This window comes from Grammomys surdaster, unplaced genomic scaffold (assembly GCF_004785775.1).
Source record: "Grammomys surdaster isolate TR1022 unplaced genomic scaffold, NIH_TR_1.0 141, whole genome shotgun sequence".
NCBI lineage: Eukaryota > Metazoa > Chordata > Mammalia > Rodentia > Muridae > Grammomys > Grammomys surdaster.
In genome coordinates this window covers 9,906,072-9,925,200 of record NW_021604599.1, presented here as the reverse complement: position 1 = coordinate 9,925,200, position 19,129 = coordinate 9,906,072, and the positions used below count along the sequence as shown (strand labels likewise).

Here is a 19,129-nt window from a genome sequence, read left to right as displayed (position 1 = left end):
AGAGAGAGAGAGAGAGAGAGAGAGAGAGAGAGAGAGAGAGAGAGAGAGAGAGAGAGAGAGATCTAAGAATGACATTTGCTTTGAAACCTCAGTCTATCCCCAGTGACATTCTTCTTTCATTAAAGACACACCTTCTAATCTTTCCCAAACAGTTCAACCAATTGGGGGCCAATATTCAAATATATGAGCCTATGGAGATCATTTTCATTGAAACCAACACATTGTGTGTTGGTTAGTTTTTGTTACCTTAATACAACCTGGGGTACTTGGAAAGAGGGAACTTCAGTTGAGGAATTACCTCCATTACATTGCCCTGTGTGCATGTCTGTACAGCATTTTCTTGATTAATGATTCCCAACTCACTGTATGTGGTGCTACCATGAACAGATGTTTCTGAATTGTATAAGAAATCAGGCTAAGCAAGCCATGGAGAGCAAGCCAATAAATAATTCGAGGTCTTCTGTTGTCTCTGCTTTAGGTCCTGCCTCCAGGTTATTATGACTTCCTGCCTTAGCTTCCCTGAAAGAAGAGCTATTACCTATAAACCAAATAAACCCTTTCCTTCCTATGTTTCTTCGGGTCATGTAGTTTTTCACAGAAATAGAAAACATACTAGGACAGTGTGGTTTGCGTAAAGCACTTGAGGAGGAGGGTTTTGAACATTCTGATCTACCTGTTCTTTGCGCATATTTTCTTGTTCCTCAAGTTTTCAAATTAGTCCTTTTATATTAGAGGGATATCAAGAAGACTGAGTATGATATGATGGTCTATCAAAGTTGACTTTCCTGAAAAGGAAACATGATCTTGAGGAATAAAATATAGACTATCTATAGTTACGGATAGACTTAGCAACTGCACAGAGACTGAGCTAAAAATTGACCAATGGGAAGAAAGATTGCATAGTATAAAGAGAATGATAATGGGTTGAAAGACTCACTTTAGAATGCAAAAATCTAAGACAACTGAACTGCTACATTTAGCAATATTAAAATGTAATCTGATCATTTAGATGTGAAAGCACTCATGGTCATAACATTTAAAATGGGCGTTTTTGGATATGTGAGACCCTGTCTGCCCTGGCCAGGCTACTTCTTCTCTGCTTTTACCTTTGGGGTCCTCTCTTAAAGCATAGGAGAACTCATTCTGGGGAGAAAGCATTTCTTCTAAATGAAAATCCCTCTTTAGATAATTGACATCGAATAATCCTGGCACAAACTACTCCAATGACGGAGGCTGCCTCCGTAAAGCACTCATCCTTTGATCTTCATTTCCTCTGCTGCATAGCCTCTGAATCCACTCCCTGAAGGTTTTGTGCCCATTCTGCTAATTATCATTAGACAGAATGTGACGCCTCTCCACTTCCTCATGCTTCCTCATTTCACACAACCCCTAACTATGTTTCTAACCAAAGTTAGCCTTAAAAAATTAAAGGAGTTATGAGGATCAAAGGCTGTGGTTTCAGAAAGATGCTTTCTTTCTTTCTTCTTTCTTTCTTTCTTTCTTTCTTTCTTTCTTTCTTTCTTTCTTTCTTTCTTTCATTTACTTTATTTGTAGTGTTCATAACACTTTTTAACAGTGAGGGGCAAGGGTAAGCAGCTGTAATGTCCTTGCCTTTCCCAGGGGCTAACTTCTCACAAATGTAAAGGAACCACTGAAGGATCTTTAATAGCCAAGAAATGCTGGCTCCTTGTAGGCTGCACACTTAAGGCAGTATTTGCTATCCATTGACGACCAATCTGTAAGAAAAGCCCAGGGAAAGCTCCACTGCCTTTGCAGTATTTTTTGCTTCATTTATTAAACTTCATAACTTGTAGAAAGCATCTAGATTTAATTTGTTTTGCTTGATCTTATTACTTGGTCTACATACATACACACAAAGTATCCTTAAATGTGACATGTCAGTGGGTTGCCAGTGTGGGATAGAGACATGTTACCTAGAAGATGGACCATGGTAGAAGGGGTTGAGCTATCCCAAGCATTGAATTCAGGGACTCACTGCCAGTAGCTCATTGGGTTTCACAAAATCCCTGGATATCCAGTTGTGTAATTGCCTCCATTTTCAGAGATAAAGGATTCCAACGCACGGTAGAGATGAAAAAATGCCTATGTCAGGATTTCATTTTGGACTCTAAAGCCAAATTTTAGTATTTAGGATGTTGTGTACACCTCAGTGACATGCCACACCTTCATGTGAGGGATTATTCCAACTTCTATTGCAATTCTTACATAAGATTAAAGGACAAAAAATAACACCAACAACAACAAAAATAAGGTAAAGGTTTTATTGTTATTGCCTCAAATTATACTTTAAAAAAAAAAGAGCAGAAAGTGTATATCTATAGCTCAGTAAAATGACTCTAATCCAGGCCCTAGCTTTGATATCTGTGCTATACACAACTGATTTCTTTGGACTTCACTTGCTTAATCTGTGAAACAGGAATATTATCGTAGAATCTGCTTTGGAGTGCTGTCATTAGTATGAACTTACCTGAGGAAAAGTACCCAACACCATGCCCAACATTCCAGCTGTTAACAGTTCAAAATGTCCTTGTCCCCACTGTGGACATAGGATGTTGAGAGAAGATGAATCGTGTGTGAATTCTATTACATTAACACTGCTTTAATAGAGATTAATCCGATGCACGATTTTTTTTTAATGTCCAAATCATTGATTCTGCACTACTCAGCATCTCTGACTCTGGAGCACTTTAGGAAATGGCACAGTGATGCAGGTGTCAGGTATTGTTACATTCTTTGTTCTTGATCCTAAAATGCAGCCTTATTTCACATCTGTTCTAACCCCTCTGGATTTTATCCCAGAATACACTATAGTCACAGGAGTGGGAAGGGGAGGGGGTGTTACCCATTTCTTCTGGTTAATTAAAAATGAAAAATCTCTACAGTCACTGGGAAGGAAATAAGGTGGAAATTTTAAGTATCCTAGAAACGCTTGAAGGGTGAGAGTGTGGGGAGTCTCCTGGGCAGAGCCTTTTGTCAATACTACCACTAAACTTTAATATCTGGGGAGAGTGGGTAGTCCAAGTAAGGGGTGTGGCAGAGTCACCACCTTCCTGCCCATCCCAGCCTTCCCGAGCTTCCCTACTTTAAGTGAAATTGGCCAATTTGTGCCTTTAAATGGAAAAGTTCTCCTTTATCTCTCTCACCATGGGAGATTTAAAAACTGTATGCTCCAATGCAGCCCCACTTTTGTAAAGCTCCCTTCAAAAAGTATTGGGAAGAGGGAGACACTCAAGAAAACCATTTTTTTGTGGACAGTACCCTGTAGGGCACTTTAAGGGTTAAACTTTCTTGCCGAGCAGGTCTTTCTTATGGGGATATCCCCAAATTTAGAAACTACTATTGCTAAAAAGGAAAGCCACAAATGCCTTCTTTTGCACAGCTTTACAGCTCTCTATGACAGGAATAACTCCTTGTTCCCAGTGTGGGGTGTGTGTGTGTGTGTGTGTACGAGTTTGACTCAGCCTCTGACCATCTATCATCTACACGGGGCTTGTATCAGGGTGAAGACTGTCAATCACAGTTAATAAAAGACTTCAGAGCACAGCAGGGATCTCCTTTTACTATAGATCCATTTGATGATAGCTCTCAATTTATTATGTCACACAAATCAAAAAAGGAAGCATTTATCTTATCATTCAGAGGCATCCCTTCTCCCTCCCGCTGTCCTAGCCCCTCCCCCTGCGCCAGTTTCCAGCCCCTCAAAGATGCTTTGTGCAAGAAAGTACAAGTTCTCTTTCTCGGTTCATTTTTGTTCCGTTTTACTCTCCTCCTGGCTGCCCCCCAAAACAAGAGAGCAAAGCAAATGGCCCGGGTTCCCCCCCAACGCCTGACCTGTGTTTGCAGGAGGAGAGCAGGAGAGGGAGCGCGCATTCTGGAGCAGGCTCCTCTGACTCCGACCACAGGCTGTTTTGTGCAGGCTGTCCCTCTCCTTCGAAATCAAGCATCCCCTCCCCGAAGCAGCAGGCAGTGTGCCTCCATTCGGCCACATTTGGTATGCATGAGCACGGCTGCAGAGAGAGGGGAGGTGGCTTTCTTAAGAAGGTTCAGGGGCTCAGGAAACGCCACTTGACTAGACTCCCAAGTTCCAGGAAGCCTCTGCCCTAATGGAATTTGCAGGTGTGGAGATGACCATGGGATGCCAGGGCCGTGGGGGACCGTTTATTTTCTAGGCACTGCCCAGGTTTGCAGTTTCTTGTCTTCCCGGTGGAATTTGGAAGGGGTCATGAATCAGACTGATGCTTCTCGACCCCTAAATTGGACCATCCGGAAGCTATGCCACGCAGCCTTTCTCCCATCTGTCAGACTTCTCAAGGTACTGTAACTTACTGCTTTGAATGGCTCTTACTCTGCTTTTCAGGTTGAAACGCCCAACTTCGCACTTGGGCTGGGACGCCAGTTCTGGGGCGTGAGAATGCATGCAGTTCTGGCTGTATTACCCATGGCTAGAGAGAGTTCCCAACACCCCTACCCCACCCCCACCCCACCCACCCTGGAGGATGGCTTGAGCCTCACTAGGGAATTAGATACGGTCTCAGGGATGGGCTACCTGTGTGCCCCCCCCACCTTTCTTAACCATTAACCCGCCAAACAATTAATTCTCTTATTTGGGAGGATGAGAATAATAGTGGGCATGAAATCGCTTCCTCTCCTGCATTTGGCTCCAGAGCTCATTTTCCTTCCCTGGGGAAGCCCTTCGACCCACTTTCCTTTAAATGGAACCTGAGAGAACAAAGGATTCTCCTCCTTATTTTAAAAGCTCCCTGACTAGGTGGTCAGTCAGGTAGAGACAAAGGAAGAATGAGCCTTATCCCATAGTGACTTTTTAAAGGTACGGTCTTTCTATCTCTTAGTCTCTGGACTGGAGTCAGTGTGAGAAAGTATTGTTTCGCATCCATTGAAGGAGGGCGTCTCTAGCTCTGAGTTACACAAAAGATTCCTACTACACCTGAGCTGCAGTTGCTAGTTGTGTCCACAGTGCTCCTGTTTCTGGAAGCAAATGTATTAAAGATGCTGAAAAAAAGTCCTCACAACTCCTTGGGAATCTACCTTCATCCTCTGCCTGACAGGGAAGGACACAAAGTGTGAAGGTGTGGAAGAGAAGTATTGCTTAGAAAAGAAAACGTGCTAACCCTTGGGGGTGGGGTGGGGGTGGGGTGGGAGTCGGGGTGGGAATGCATAGCGGAATGTTCCACATTAAAGTTTGCCAGGCAAGGCAAACCCTTAATTCTCTTTTTCCTATTATATATGATCTTCTGATTTAATTACTAGTGACCGTAGAGGGAACTGGCTACAATAGAGGAATGATGGATTAGCACTGAAGAAATCACTCCGATTTTTTTTTTTTTGAAATGGTATTCTGGTTAGGTTTGATGTGGACAGATAATGCTAAATAGCTAAGTGGTGCCTTGTTACCAAATATGACCCATTGTCTGAGTTTCCCTGACCCTGTTAAACACAAACTGGTATTAACTTTCACAAAGTGTGCCCCCAAGTGCCCTTCAAACCTCATCTTATGGTTGTCATGGCAATGACTTGCTTCCTAAGGGATATTTGAAAAGGAGAGCATTTGAGAGTATAGGGAGTGGTAGAATTTTCTATACTTATGTGTGTTTTTGCTGTATTGGAGCAACATGTGTAATCGAGCATGAAAAAGAACGAGGCCAGAGAATTAACAAATGAATGTAAATTTCCCTCCAGATTTAGTAGTCAATCAAGACTAGGGAAAAGAATGTTTTGGCAAATTCACTATACCTAAGAGAGTGAAGTTCTGTGATCCCACGTGTAATAAGAACTACCTTTTCAGTTAATGCCATTCACTGGCTTGAACCCAAAGTGATGCTTTTTAACTCATCTTAACAGTTTTATTTATATATTATTAATGCATTCTCAATGTATTATTAATTCGTGCTCATTTTAAAAATAGAAACTGTTATTAATATACTCTTCACAAAGCCAAGAGAGAAGTTTGTATTTCAGATAGATCACTTGTTCGCTCTGTCATCCTTTAAAATTGAACATACACAAACACACACACATACACACACCCCTGTGGTCAGGAGACCAGAACCCGTATTTTCCTCTAACTGCACCCTTCCATTATCCCATTTACTAATGTGGTGCTTGATAACACGCCATCTAATAAAGGACATTAGTAAGCCTCCTCTTGCTGATTGCAGTATCTGAAAGAGGGGATGCGTTTTATTAGAGAACTTTCTCTCTAAATGACATCTGTGCATTTGAGAATGTAGCTACCCCATGAGACTTCAGATAGTAAGCACATTTCAAAACCTTACAAGGAGACTAAACGGATGCCACATCCTTTCAGCAGTATTTAGGCAGAATTACCAACTTCTTTTGAAAGATAGCTCTGCTCACCACTCAACCATCCAACTGCTTTTGAATATGCTCAAATGTATCATCCACACAAACACAATGGGTTATTGTTGCCCCATTTTTGCTCTATTTAGTACCCATGCTTTCTCCAACTGCTTTTCTCTTCCAAGTCAAAACTGGAAGCTCATGAGTATTAATTTGTATCTTTGGTAAGTGGTCTTCTTGTCTCAGGCTAAATATTAAATACTTAATAATGGTTTTCCTTGCAGTTCACTGCTTACTTTCTGCTTTGTCATCCTTCCCCCTTATACTCCACGCCCCACTCCCCCCACTTTACCACCACCATGTTATTTGGTGGATGGGTTCTCTGACTATCCAGATTTAATGAAACACTTAGCTAACAAAGCTAATTCTCCCATTCAACAGGTAAAATTTGTTCCTCTTCCAACTGTCTTGATGTTCTTTGGCCTCTATGATGCCCTATAACTTATCAGGAAATGCAGTGTATGTCACCATGGCCTGATTAGATTTAGCTAAATGCAGATCAATCACCAATTCTAACAGTCTAGGTTCAAGCTGATTTCTCATCTTATTCTTTTCCTTGAAAGTGTATTGGGCATTTTTATTTATTTATTTTTGCTAACTTATTTTGGTACTGTATGGATAGTCAGAAATGGCTACACACACACACACACACACACACACACACGCACACACACACACATTAATTTCCCATGTCTTGATAGAAATGACTTTCTAATGAACAAGAGGAAGACAGCAGCCCTAACACATGAATTAAACCCAGCAAGTATTGGAAATGATTTATTATTCTTTCTGAAAACATTTCATGTGTTGTTTTGTCCACCCCAAAACAAATTTTGAACATGCCCACTGACTCTCACTCTGAATTTGGACCTTCATTTGGAAATAACACTTGAAAATTAATGTCTGGACTGGCACAGGGTAAGGATAGCCAAAAGGCAGAGCCTGCTTTGAAATGGATGCCTTGCAGATGGGACCCTTTCCAGGAGACTTCTACTCTGGTGTAGCTTGCTTCCTTCTTATGTAGTTCAAGACTTCTTCCCACCATTAATCATACACACACACACACACACACACACACACACACACACACTCAAGTGAATTTAGTTCCAGTGACAGAATGTTCTTAGTATATTTCATATTCATTATCAGGTCTGTCTCTGCCATTGTTTTATTTAGGAGATTTTATTTTGGTAACTTGTGTTGAGTTTGAAGATTATTTTTAGAGCAAAGAGTTTTCTTGGAAGTGAAGTCTTGGCAAGATTTTTGCAGGGAAGGCTTCTGAAAAATGGGTTGCATTGGAGCAAAAGGAAGAGCTACGGTAGCACTCTTTCAATAAAAACATTTATGTCAATTCGTTAATGAAGAGCATATGATGAGTATAACTCTAAAGACTGTGGACATTTTACATTGAGCAAGGGTGTGATTTGAGTGAGCAATGTCCAAGACAGGATTAAAGAAGGGATCAGTGATCAAGAGCACTTGCTGCTATTTCAGAGGGCCAGAGTTCGGTTCCTAACACTCTTGCTGGGAGGTTTACAACTGCCCCTAACTCCAGACCCAGGGCATCCAATGCCCTCTTTTGGCCTCTATAAGTATCCATCTCTCTCTCTCTCTCTCTCTCTCTCTCTCTCTCTCTCTCTCTCTCTCTCTCTCTCTGTTTCTCTCTCTCTCACACACACACAAACACACAGAGACAGGGGGAGAAAAATGTGTGTGGGGGTAGGGTATATATATTTGGCTTTTGAGACAAGGTCTCTCTATGTATCACTACCTGTCCTAGAACTTGCTACGTCAACCAGGCAGACCTTAAATTCACAGAGATCCAGCTACTTTAGTTTCCCTCCCAAGTGCCGGGATAAAAGGCATGCACCATCACTCCTGGCTTTAATCTTTTAAACACACACACACACACACACACACACATACATACACACACACACACACACACACACACACACACACACACATATATATATATAAAATTGTATTTGGGAAAGTCTGTCTAGCCAGCTCTGTGACCTTGAGGCTATATAGTCTCTCTGTAACATGGAGTTCCTTTTAAATGAAGGGTTTCAGTCTTGAATAGTTCCCATGGTGACTTCCTATGGTGAGGCCTGCATGCTCCCTGGGAATGGAAGAACACACTATATCTGGGCTAAAAGGACTGGATATTCTAGTGGGAAAAAAGGAAATAAAATAATAAATAGTGAGGTTCAAAGAATATAGGATCTTTCTTGTCTACTAAAAAACTGCATTTGACCATTATCCATTATCCCAAAACAGATGAGTTAATGTTTACAGCAAAATGACTGCCAGATTCACTATTGTACTTTGGCTGTAGGATGTAGACCTGGTGAGACATGATTAAGTGGAAGATGAATTGTGATATTAGAGACCTGGAGAACCTCTAAGAACTTGGGATAAGACCAAAGTAACAAAAGTAAATTATATACGGGCTTGTTATGTTAATTATTGGTGTCTGAAGGATGAAACTTGAATAATCTTTGCGTTTCCATTTTTGATGTCTGATTGATTGGAAGTGTCAGAACCTAAGAACAAAGGTTGTTAGAAAGAAGGGCAGAGTTACTTTTTGGTCCTCTTGGTGAGCTAGAAAATGTCACCTGCTGATGCTAATTAACTAAAGATGGAAGTCAGCAATGTGCTTCTCGGTCTCACTCATTTCACTGACTACAGGTCCCATTGAAGCCGCAGTAGCAGAACTTTGAAGTAAATGACACACACCTCTAGGAGTGTCATGTCTATGTTACTAGAGTGTAATACGACGTCAACCAATCATGGTAAACTATGCACCGTTTCACCAATGCATGTCCCTCCTTGCAACACAGTCTTTTGGACTCCAGCTAATACTTGTTAAATCTTTCTTTCCTTTCTGACTTTTACATATTAGAACTAATGAATGTTACCTGGGTAGTTAAAGAGCATTACTTGGTGGAGCAGTGACTGAGCTATGATATCAGGACTGATGTTTTATGCTCTGTGCTTCCTTATAAAGCTGTGCCATGCTCATCAGTCTGTTCCGAAAGCAAAGCAAGTTCCTACTGAGCAGAGAGAGAGAGAGAGAGAGAGAGAGAGAGAGAGAGAGAGAGAGAGAGAGAGATCATCATTATTAATGGTGGTTCTTTCAGAAAAATACTGCTCCTTAGTGTTTTCAAGTTCTCAACCAATTCTGTGGGGATTCATTTCAACCTTTATTTTATTTGTTTGATTTTTAAGAAGTCACATAATCTCATGCTAAGATTACAGCCATGAGCCACCACACCCAACTTTCAATTTGTATTTTAAGTGACTGACCTCCAAGAGTCTTCCAATCCCATATAAGATTCAGGATTTTCTCTGAGAAGTAGAGAAAGAGCCAACTGCAGATTTTTGCTTAATGAGGACAGGCCACCAATGAACCTTAGTAGTGAGCAATATTTAACTTCAAGCCATCAATTAAAACGCCCCTCCCTGTTCTTTCTATCTATACATGATGAAATAATGATGCGGGCTCAGGGAGTTTGAGTTTTTTTGTTTGGTTTGTTTTTTTTTTTTTAGGAAAATAAGGAGTGTTGTTAAATAGAATTTTAATGCTGTACATAAAGAAACTTTTGCCTTTCCATCTCATAGAATATTAGCCTCCAAATTCTTTAAGAAAAAAATGAGAAAGAAATGATAAAAGTGAGAGAATATGGCCAGGCTGAATGCTCGAAGGACTGTCAGATGCACTTCACATGGTGGCTTCCACTCATGGTGCACCCTAGACCATGTGACTTGGCTTTCTTTCAAGTACTCCCAGACAGCCTGAGGGGAATTTCTGCAGCCAGAAGAAATGTTCTTGTTGCTCTAGAAAGTTCTGTCTCCTCTATTGTGGACGGAAGAATGAAACTGTGTGGTAGTGGAGATGAGGAAGGAAATGGTTGGAATGTCCAAGTCCAGGACCTCCTCACTCAGGGAAGCATGGGGTCACAGCAATGCTTCTGCCAAGCTCTGTCTCTCCCTTTTGTGGTGACTTCCTGCAGTGTGGCTTCTAGGCCTACCCTCTCCTGGCTGTTAGTAGAACCTCAGCTGGCCCCAGAATCCTAGACGGTTAGATTACATCTTTCCTTTCCACTATCTGACACAAATAAGTCTATTAGTCCAAAGTATTCAATAAATGTATATTGAATAATCAGGAAAAAATATCAATCAATGTTAAAAAGGTAAATGAAATCTTAAGACTAACCGCTAATCTTATGAAGAAAGCAGGTTTTCCAGTCTCAAAATAATTGATTCAGTAAGTAGGCAAAGTTCCAGAACTTACAGTTTACCCAGTTCTGGGCCCAGTAATCTGCATTCTATCCAGCTGTCACAGTGAGCCTGTAGCCCACAGCTCTTATAAGAACGGACCCCACACTGAGGGAAGCAGAACTGGAGGGAGCTTAATTCAGTGGCCTAGCTTCTGCTGGCATCTGGGCTGAGCAGATTTTGTGTTAGTCAACAGTGGATGCAAAGGGTTTGAAGTAAACAGTTCACAGGTTTTCAAAATTTAATCACAAAAGATCATGTACGGAGAGAAATAAATTGAGTTCAGCTGCCCTGCTTTGGATTGTAGATAATGTAGCATTGTAATATGAAGAGATGTTTGTCCCCATTCATTTAATTTGCTGCTTATTTCTATGATCATTTCTTGGTTTTTCTTTTGTATGGCTAGGCCATGTGATACAAGTTCACATTTTATGTCTTCTTGAATTTATTCGAGATATGGTTATAAGCAGGGCCCACAAAGACAGTCTTAATAACTAAGATTCTGTTATATTCTCATATGATCTGAGGGCTGCAGCACACATTCTGCATGTCCTTTAGATTGAAATGGTATTGGATAACACCACTAAAGGACAGCCATAACTGACACGCACAGGGCACAAAGCACTAGCATTCTACCAGATCCACACCATAATCACCAAAGCATCCAGTAATTCTAAACTGGCATGGGGCAGAAGAGAATATTCAGTGCTTCTGTTTCAAAAAAAAACATACTCAGATTTAATATTAAATCTATACATGTGATTTTTTTTCCAGTGATGCCTTGTATTAAATACTATATATGGGAGAATAGAGCTAAGCAAAACTGTATTGTTTTTTACTGAGCACATGATTGGACTTTGGTCATTTTGAATGGGACCTTTATGTTTTATAACCCAGAATGTTTGTAGTTACTCTTAACATTTGGGAATTCTGTCCCACCCATTGGCTCTTCTCTACTTCATTTTCAGACACATATACCTAGGAATTGAAGTTTGGGGACAGTATCGATCTATTGTATTTCTTTTCCTATAAATATTTTTCAAGAGTTACTGTAAATGTATAAATGTAGACATATTATTGATAAATAGATTCTGGGTGAGTTAAAGCAGAAAGAAAGAACAGAAAGGAAAGAGGATAAAGTTGTGTCAGACAAAAGAAAGCAGGGAAGAAGGTGGAGAAGGGGAAGAAGAGAGGGAAAGAGGGAGGAGGGGGCTATTCATCCAACACAATGAGCTCTTGAAGGGGCATTTCTCAATGAAGTCCAAGACTGTCTGTCATAGACCCAGTTCTGAATATTCTATCCAAGTTACAATACTGGGAGGACCTTGAGAATCTGTATTTCACCTGCAATTTTATGCATAATAAAATTAGAAACTCTCCCCTTTTAAAGTATGGCATGTCAGTGATGAGATATTGGCTCATTAAATCATGCCTTTTGCAGGAGTGCACCTCAATATCTGATTTTACCATTAAATCTTGAGTGCTTATCATATTTCTATACATTATACATCTATGTATATATCTATACATGTATCTCATCTTTCTTCCATACCCTGTAATTTCATGTGCTTAAAGTATTGAAGGACTATTGCACTTGTTTCTTATGGGATCATGCAGAAAACCTAATTTGCATTCTGGAGAGGTATAATCCATTAGTAATGTCTTGGGTTAGACGAGATGATAGTGTCACATTCTTCTTTACTTAAGATACTATGCACTCTCATGAAGGATAACAGAGCAACCTTACAGAAAGAACCCTAGTCTGTCTCTGCCTGCCCCTGTAGCCCTTGCTGAACTAGACAATCTCCTCCCAAGTCTTCTATTCCTTGGGTTTCCTTCTACTTGCAAGAGTAACTTATTCATCAAATCATCTAACTAGTAAACCTAGGTTGTTGTCTTTTTGCCTTACTTTTTTATCCTTACATAATCTGACAATTAGTCCCGCCAGATTTTCTCCTGTCTCTGATCCGCCCCCTTCTGTCTATTCCTAGTTCCCAAATTTGGCCTCTCCTGTTTCTTGGGCCCAAAATACTATAACTGTCTTCAGTCTTGTCCACCTGAAATTGTTCCTTCTCACATCTCCCAGAATGGTCCATTTAAGATACAAGTGAGCTGAGGGTGAGATGTGCCTGTGTCTCATGTTCTTCAATGGTTCTCTGTGCTCTACTAAATACAATCTGAACTTCTTGACCCAATAAGTAAGGTCTCTAATGATCTAGCCTCTGATACTTCTCTGACTTCATAGGTTGCTCTAATTGTGGAATTCTTTATAGTTGATCTTTTTGCACAAGTGATTTCCATACCTGGAAAGTCTAACCAATTTCTCCTCACCAACTTCTGTCCATTAGTAAATGTTCAACTCAGGTGAGCAGAATGTGTCCGGAAGACAATCTCCTGAGAGATGGGGCTTTCCCCTTTTGCATGGTTATAAAATCAATTACTGTTCCCTCTCCCCACCCAACCCCAATACTGAATATCTTCTCTAAGTTAGCTATCTTATTTTATTCAATTTGGTATAAAAGGTACTTAATAGAGAACCTGAGACACAGTAGGTGTGGAATGAACTGTGTTTGAGTAGATAACAGTTGGCATAAACAAAGTCATGTGCTAGGTTCAGGCATAAGATGTTGCTATGTAGAAGATTAAATGTCAGTACAGTCCCCTGAAATTTTTGGACAGCTAAAGAATATTTTGAATATGAGATTACTTATTTAATGTGTTGCCTATATTGGAAGATTACATAATTGTATGAATAACCAGTCCAGTCATTAAAGCAGTCCAGTACCTAGTAAAGGCACTGCAAAGTGCCTGTGAACTCAAAAAGACACTAAGTAGTTCAGACCAGGTACCTGTTTTAAGAATATTTACTGAAAGAAAAGTGAGAAATAAAATTACATCATTTATTGATTGTGTTATAATGCATTCAGTTCTTCATTTAGTGAGCTAATAGAATTTATTTCCTTTAATAATGCTCTGGGTTATGCTGTAAACTAAAGAAAGTAATATTAGAAGGAGAACACTGTTAATCCTGTTGTGGCCTCTCCTGATTCATCTTTAACTGAGTGTCTGGCAAATATCTAGAGATAATGACATAGGCACTGTCCTACTGAAATATTTGAGTGCTTCAATGTACATGCTATTTGAGATGTGCTTTTCTGATACATTGGGCTATTTTTTTCTACATTAGCTACTATATATCAATATCAAGTGGAAATTTTTGTTTATCAAGTTCCCATAACGAAAAAAAAATAGATGAAGTTAACTACCTTGTGGAAGAGATGAAAATTCTTAAAAAAGAATTCCACTGTTGTTGGTTAAATTCAATAGCACATGTGACTAGACAAAAGGTATCTGTGGGATTATCCCTATCTGTCTTCTTGCTGGATGAAAGTGTTGATAAAGAGTGAGCCATCAGATAACAATTGTTGGTGCTGCAGTGGCTTGAAGGATGGCTGGACCATGTTGAATCTGGCAGTTACACTTGTACAGGTGTGGAATACTTTGAGTGCTTCCTTTCAGTCTCAGTTCCACTGATGTCCTGAGCATTCAGACCTCTGTAAGACCTGGAGCAGTATCTTTGGTTTCCATGTACTGTATACAAATCAGAGTCTTTGTTGTTCCAATCCAAACTTTTTCCACACGGTGACAAGTTGGAATCCAAATATCATCTGAAGCTGAAAACAGCTTCTCTGAAAGTTCCATTTTGAAGACAGGTATTTTAAGTCCTGGTTAGATCATTTGCTTTTTCTAGACTCTCAAGAGATCATTCCTAGACTTGGGAAGGGGATGCTCTTATGTTAGATGTACTTTCCTGTTTTACAAGAGTCTGCAGTTCACCTTACATTGGGAGAATTAGCTGGTACTATTCACTAAAGATAGAAAGACTAAAATTATTTTCTCATGTTATTGTCAATCACCTCTTACAAAAAAAAGTAAATATGACCAATTTCTGTAAAAGTAAACATTCCATAGTCTTCTTTTGCAAATTAAAAAACAGTAGTGTGTCAGTTTGATTGATGTATCAAGTAATATATTTAATTGTATCATCATTTTGTTCTATAATAACATCAACTTAGAATTATTAAAGAAAACGCAACACAAAGTTCATTTCAAAGACTATATAAAGACATTTTACTTCAACATGTTTCTTTTTTCATGGCATTATCTCACATGACCAAGAGTAGGTGATTAACTAGGGAGTTATATAACAGGCTATCTAACTTAATTTAAAGATTATAATAACTAGAGCTAAGTTTTGGTCATTAACCTCAGCATGATCAAATGGACAGTAAACTGCACTTAACTGCCTTGGAGAAGTCAATTAAAGCTCAAGTTGAGCTGTCAAGAACAGTTTTACTGTTGGTGTCTCCTTTGTCTTGTGTGTAATGGGAGAGGTTTGGGTTAGATGAGGACCAGTCAAAATTGTTTCTATAGAAAGCCAGATCATCAATATTTCAGGCTTTGTGAGTCAGATAGTGTCTGTTTTAACTGCTTTGTAGGCAACCCACTCTGTACTGTGACAAGCAACACGATTTTACTGGGGCTCAATATCAGTAATAAGATGGAACATGATAGATGAGGGCAATTGTGTCCCAGTTAAACATTCATGAGCATCGAAATTTAAATTTCATATAATTTCAAATGCCACCCAATACTACTCTTATTCTCATTATTTATAACAATTTTAAATGCAAAAATAAAGTATTTTTAGCTTACCTCTGGTAGATAGAAGGTAAATGGGACAAAGTCTGAAGAATACAGTTTGTCATCCATGACATAAAGTCACTTCCTGCTCTAGCATTTTTTAATTGGATGTTTCTTTTTTTAGTCTTAAACAATATATTATGATCATGACCATCCCATGCACTTCTCAGACTCTCCTACCTCCCTATCAAACCTCATGTTCTCTTTCTCTAAAGAAATTGAAACAAAAAATGAATAAGACCAAAAAAAAAATCCAAAATGAAAATAAAAGCCCTCTCTATGTCCGACAACCTCCACACACAGCCTTGAAGTTTGTTTTGTGTTAGCCATCTACTGGGCATAGTGTCTGCCCTGGGGTATGCATTAGTACTCAGTGACACTCCAGTGGAGAAACCTGATTTTCCCCTTTCCCAAGAGGTATCAATTGCAAATAGCTCCTTGGCTAGGGGTGGGACCTTGTATCTACTTCCCTTTACACACGGCTCATGATGGACAATGTGCAGAAAGTAACTACAGGGTGCAGAGATCTATACAAGAGCAGAGTCAGAAACATGGCAGAAGATCGAAGTGATAGATCCCTCCAAAGGAACAGTGTCTTCCACACTCAACAGGACTGATCCACACATGAACTCAGAGAGCCCGTGACAGCATGGTCAAGACCTGCGCAGGTTCAAGCCAAACAAAACCCCTGCTTTAATGTGTTTTGACTACAGAAGGGGGATAGAACTATAATAGCGTGCCACATTCTTAAGGTAGCTGAGACAAATCCACTTGTCTGCTGTCAAGGTTGCATGCTTAGTAGGTTGTGGAATAACTGTCTTATGATGGACAAATACTTGCCCTTTCTCTTTAAAATATATGCTCTCAGTTCTTCTGTAGATGTCATTATTCAGAGATCATATTGAAATGTCCAAGGTCTGAAAGAAATAATAACATTTCAACATTTGGGAAGTCCTTTTCAGCTTGCAGGGTGTTTTGCTCTATAGAAGATGAAATGTACTTTGCAGTATATTGAGCATGACCTTGTGAACAACTATAGTAGGTCCATTCACTCCCCATTTTAGGTGAAAATGTTGAGTTAGATAAGTTAAGCCTCATGCTAGTGGGTTTTTCTGATTCCCTGTCCTCTTCTTCATCTTACCTCTGTCTCTTCCAATTCTTTTCCTTCATCTAAGCTAGCCCACAAGAGTTCTCTCATAAACCTATCATAGAAACACAGAAATTATTTGGGGACTTTTCCTCCATTTATGTATGTATGTATGTATGTATGTATGTATGTATGTATGCATGTATGTATATATGTATGTGTGTTATGTATGTATATATCTATGCATGTATTATGCATGTATTCTGTATGTATGTATTCACTTTACATCCTAATCGAAGTCCCCCTCAGCTCTCAGTCCCCCCTCGAATAGTCCCTTTGCCTGTATCCCTCCCAATCTCTTCTGAGTAGAGGGAGGCTCCCCCTGAATATCAATACCAACCCACACTGGCATAGCAGGTCTTTGAAAGCCTAGGCACATCCTCTCCCACTGAGGCCAGACCAGGCAGCCCAGTTAGGGGAACAGGATCCATAGTCAGGCAACAGAGTATGGGACAGCCCCTGCTCCAGTTGTTGTGGGACCTGCATAATAAACAAGCTGCACTTCTGCTACATATGGGTAGCATACATACATACATACATACATACATACATACATACATACATGTGAGATTAGACTAGGTCCAGCCCATGTATGCTCTTTAGTTGGTGGTTCAGTCTCTGGGAGCCTCCAGGGATCTGGATTAGTTGACACTATCGGTCTTTCTGTGCAATCTCTAACCCTTCTGTGGATAGAGATGACCAATCCTTCCCCCAAAGCCTTTCACAAGACTTTGCAAGCTCCCTCTGTCTAATATTTGGCTATGGGTCTCTGAATCTATTTCAGTCAACTGCTAGGTGTAGCCTATCAGAGGTCAGCTATGCTAGACTTCTCTCTGCAAGCATAACAGAGTACCATTAATAGTATTAGGGATTGGTTCTTGCCCATGGTGGAGGGAGGGGGGTGTCTTTTAAAAGCATGTTCTCAAAAGGTTCATGGGTGAGACACAAAAATTCTAAATCTTCCTTTTTTATAATTTAAATTGGTGGATTGGATAATTATGAAATTAATACCTTTACTGTTAGTATAGACTACAATTAGTATTAGTAAATATAAATTATATTCCTTCCAACCTAACAAAATACAAATGGTACAATGCAAATGAACAAAATTAATGATGTCTTTTGAGTAATTTGCAGTTGTGGAATCCATGTGTACAACTTGTTTTCACTTTTATTCTCTGTGTATTGTGTTAGTGTTCCCAGAGAAACATACCCATATGGTGAACACATATACATATATGCATGTCTACAGGTATATGTATGTGTCTGTAAGGGCACATACAGGAGAACAGGGAGAACCCTTCATTTTCAAATATTGCCTCCTTTGCACAGAGGCTCGGCAAGTCTGAAACCTGCAGGATTTCAAGTCTCAGGAAGCCAGCCAGCTAGAGATTCAGGAGAGGTCAAGCTAGATTTGCTGTGGAACCAAGAGGAGCTGATGCTGCAGAAGTCTGCAGAAAGATTCTTCCTTGCTTAGAGGAGATTGGCCCTCCTTTGACATCTGGCCCCCACCTCCACATTATGAAGCATAATATGACTTAATCAAATTCTTGTGCTTTAAATGTAAACCACATCTAAAAGCGCTCTCAGAAATATCTGGAATGTTTGACCAAATCCAAATACCTGGGTGCCATGGTCCAGACGGACTGACATATATCATCGTATAGGTCTTTATTAATTACTCACGCTAAATGTAAATGACAATTTTCTTTTAAACTTAAGCTTTAGCACATCCAGTACTAGAATGAAAGTGCAGCCTACCCACAGACGTTGTAGCTTTCTTTGTCCTCGGGCCCGTAGGCTCTCATTTCTGTTCTTCATCTCTATACTTCTCTTTGGAGCCTAACTTTTTCTCTTCCCCTACTCTCCGCTAACATTTGCCAGGGCAGCACACTCTAAGTGACCTTGAAATTTCGTTCCTTACATCTAGCATCTCCGTGACTCCTCTAGACTAATCTCACTGTGATCAGTATTTCCAGCGGACTGAAGTTTACCATTCCGAATTTGTATTTTTGAAAAAATAAAATGCACAGCAGTGCATTCTTTATAAGTCATGTGGTAGTAACTGAATGCAAGTAAGATTTTGTGACATTTTAATTAAAACAGAATTATCATGCAAGAAGTTGTTCTGCATACAATAGATTGTTAATATTTTAATCAACATTGATCTGTTTTCACTAACATTATTCTAAGGCCCAAAGTTCATACAAATTCAATATCCAATGCACATATTGTTTTTGGTTTTGTGCATTAAGTAATTCACACATCAACATGAAAATATATGAAGCAGGCTTTGTTCCCTATTCATTTTTTTTCTCTATTCCTTTTTGTATTCTTTCCACAATGTTTATTCTACAATAATCGCCTGCGTCCTGTTGCAAATTGCGCTTGTATTAGAAGCTGTAAGATGAAAACTGCTAATCCTTTGATCAAAAAAAGCTAATGATGGCAGTAGAGGACAGAGAAGGACATTGGGGATATTTTTGTATTGGGGAGTTCAGATGCAGACACCCAGAACAGTGAAGAAAGGTAGTCAGGCTTTTTTTTAGGGACGGCAACATCTGGTGAAAAAAGATGGGAGTTGGGAAGACTGGG

At 39.7% G+C, this 19,129-nt stretch overlaps 1 protein-coding gene across 21 annotated transcripts in view; it reads left to right on the top strand.

Annotated features, from left to right (window-relative positions):
• Nucleotides 1-19,129, top strand: part of Trpm3 (transient receptor potential cation channel subfamily M member 3) — an 818,801-nt gene that overhangs the window by 296,295 nt on the left and 503,377 nt on the right. For 16 of the 21 annotated variants that reach the window (XM_028763979.1, XM_028763998.1, XM_028763993.1 and 13 more), the window contains exon 1: nucleotides 4,157-4,333. The exons of the other annotated variants lie outside the window; for them this stretch is intronic. In XM_028763979.1, coding sequence (XP_028619812.1) covers nucleotides 4,157-4,333 — 177 coding nt within the window. Of the gene's footprint in view, nucleotides 1-4,156; nucleotides 4,334-19,129 lie in introns of those variants that run through there. 21 annotated transcript variants of the gene reach the window in all.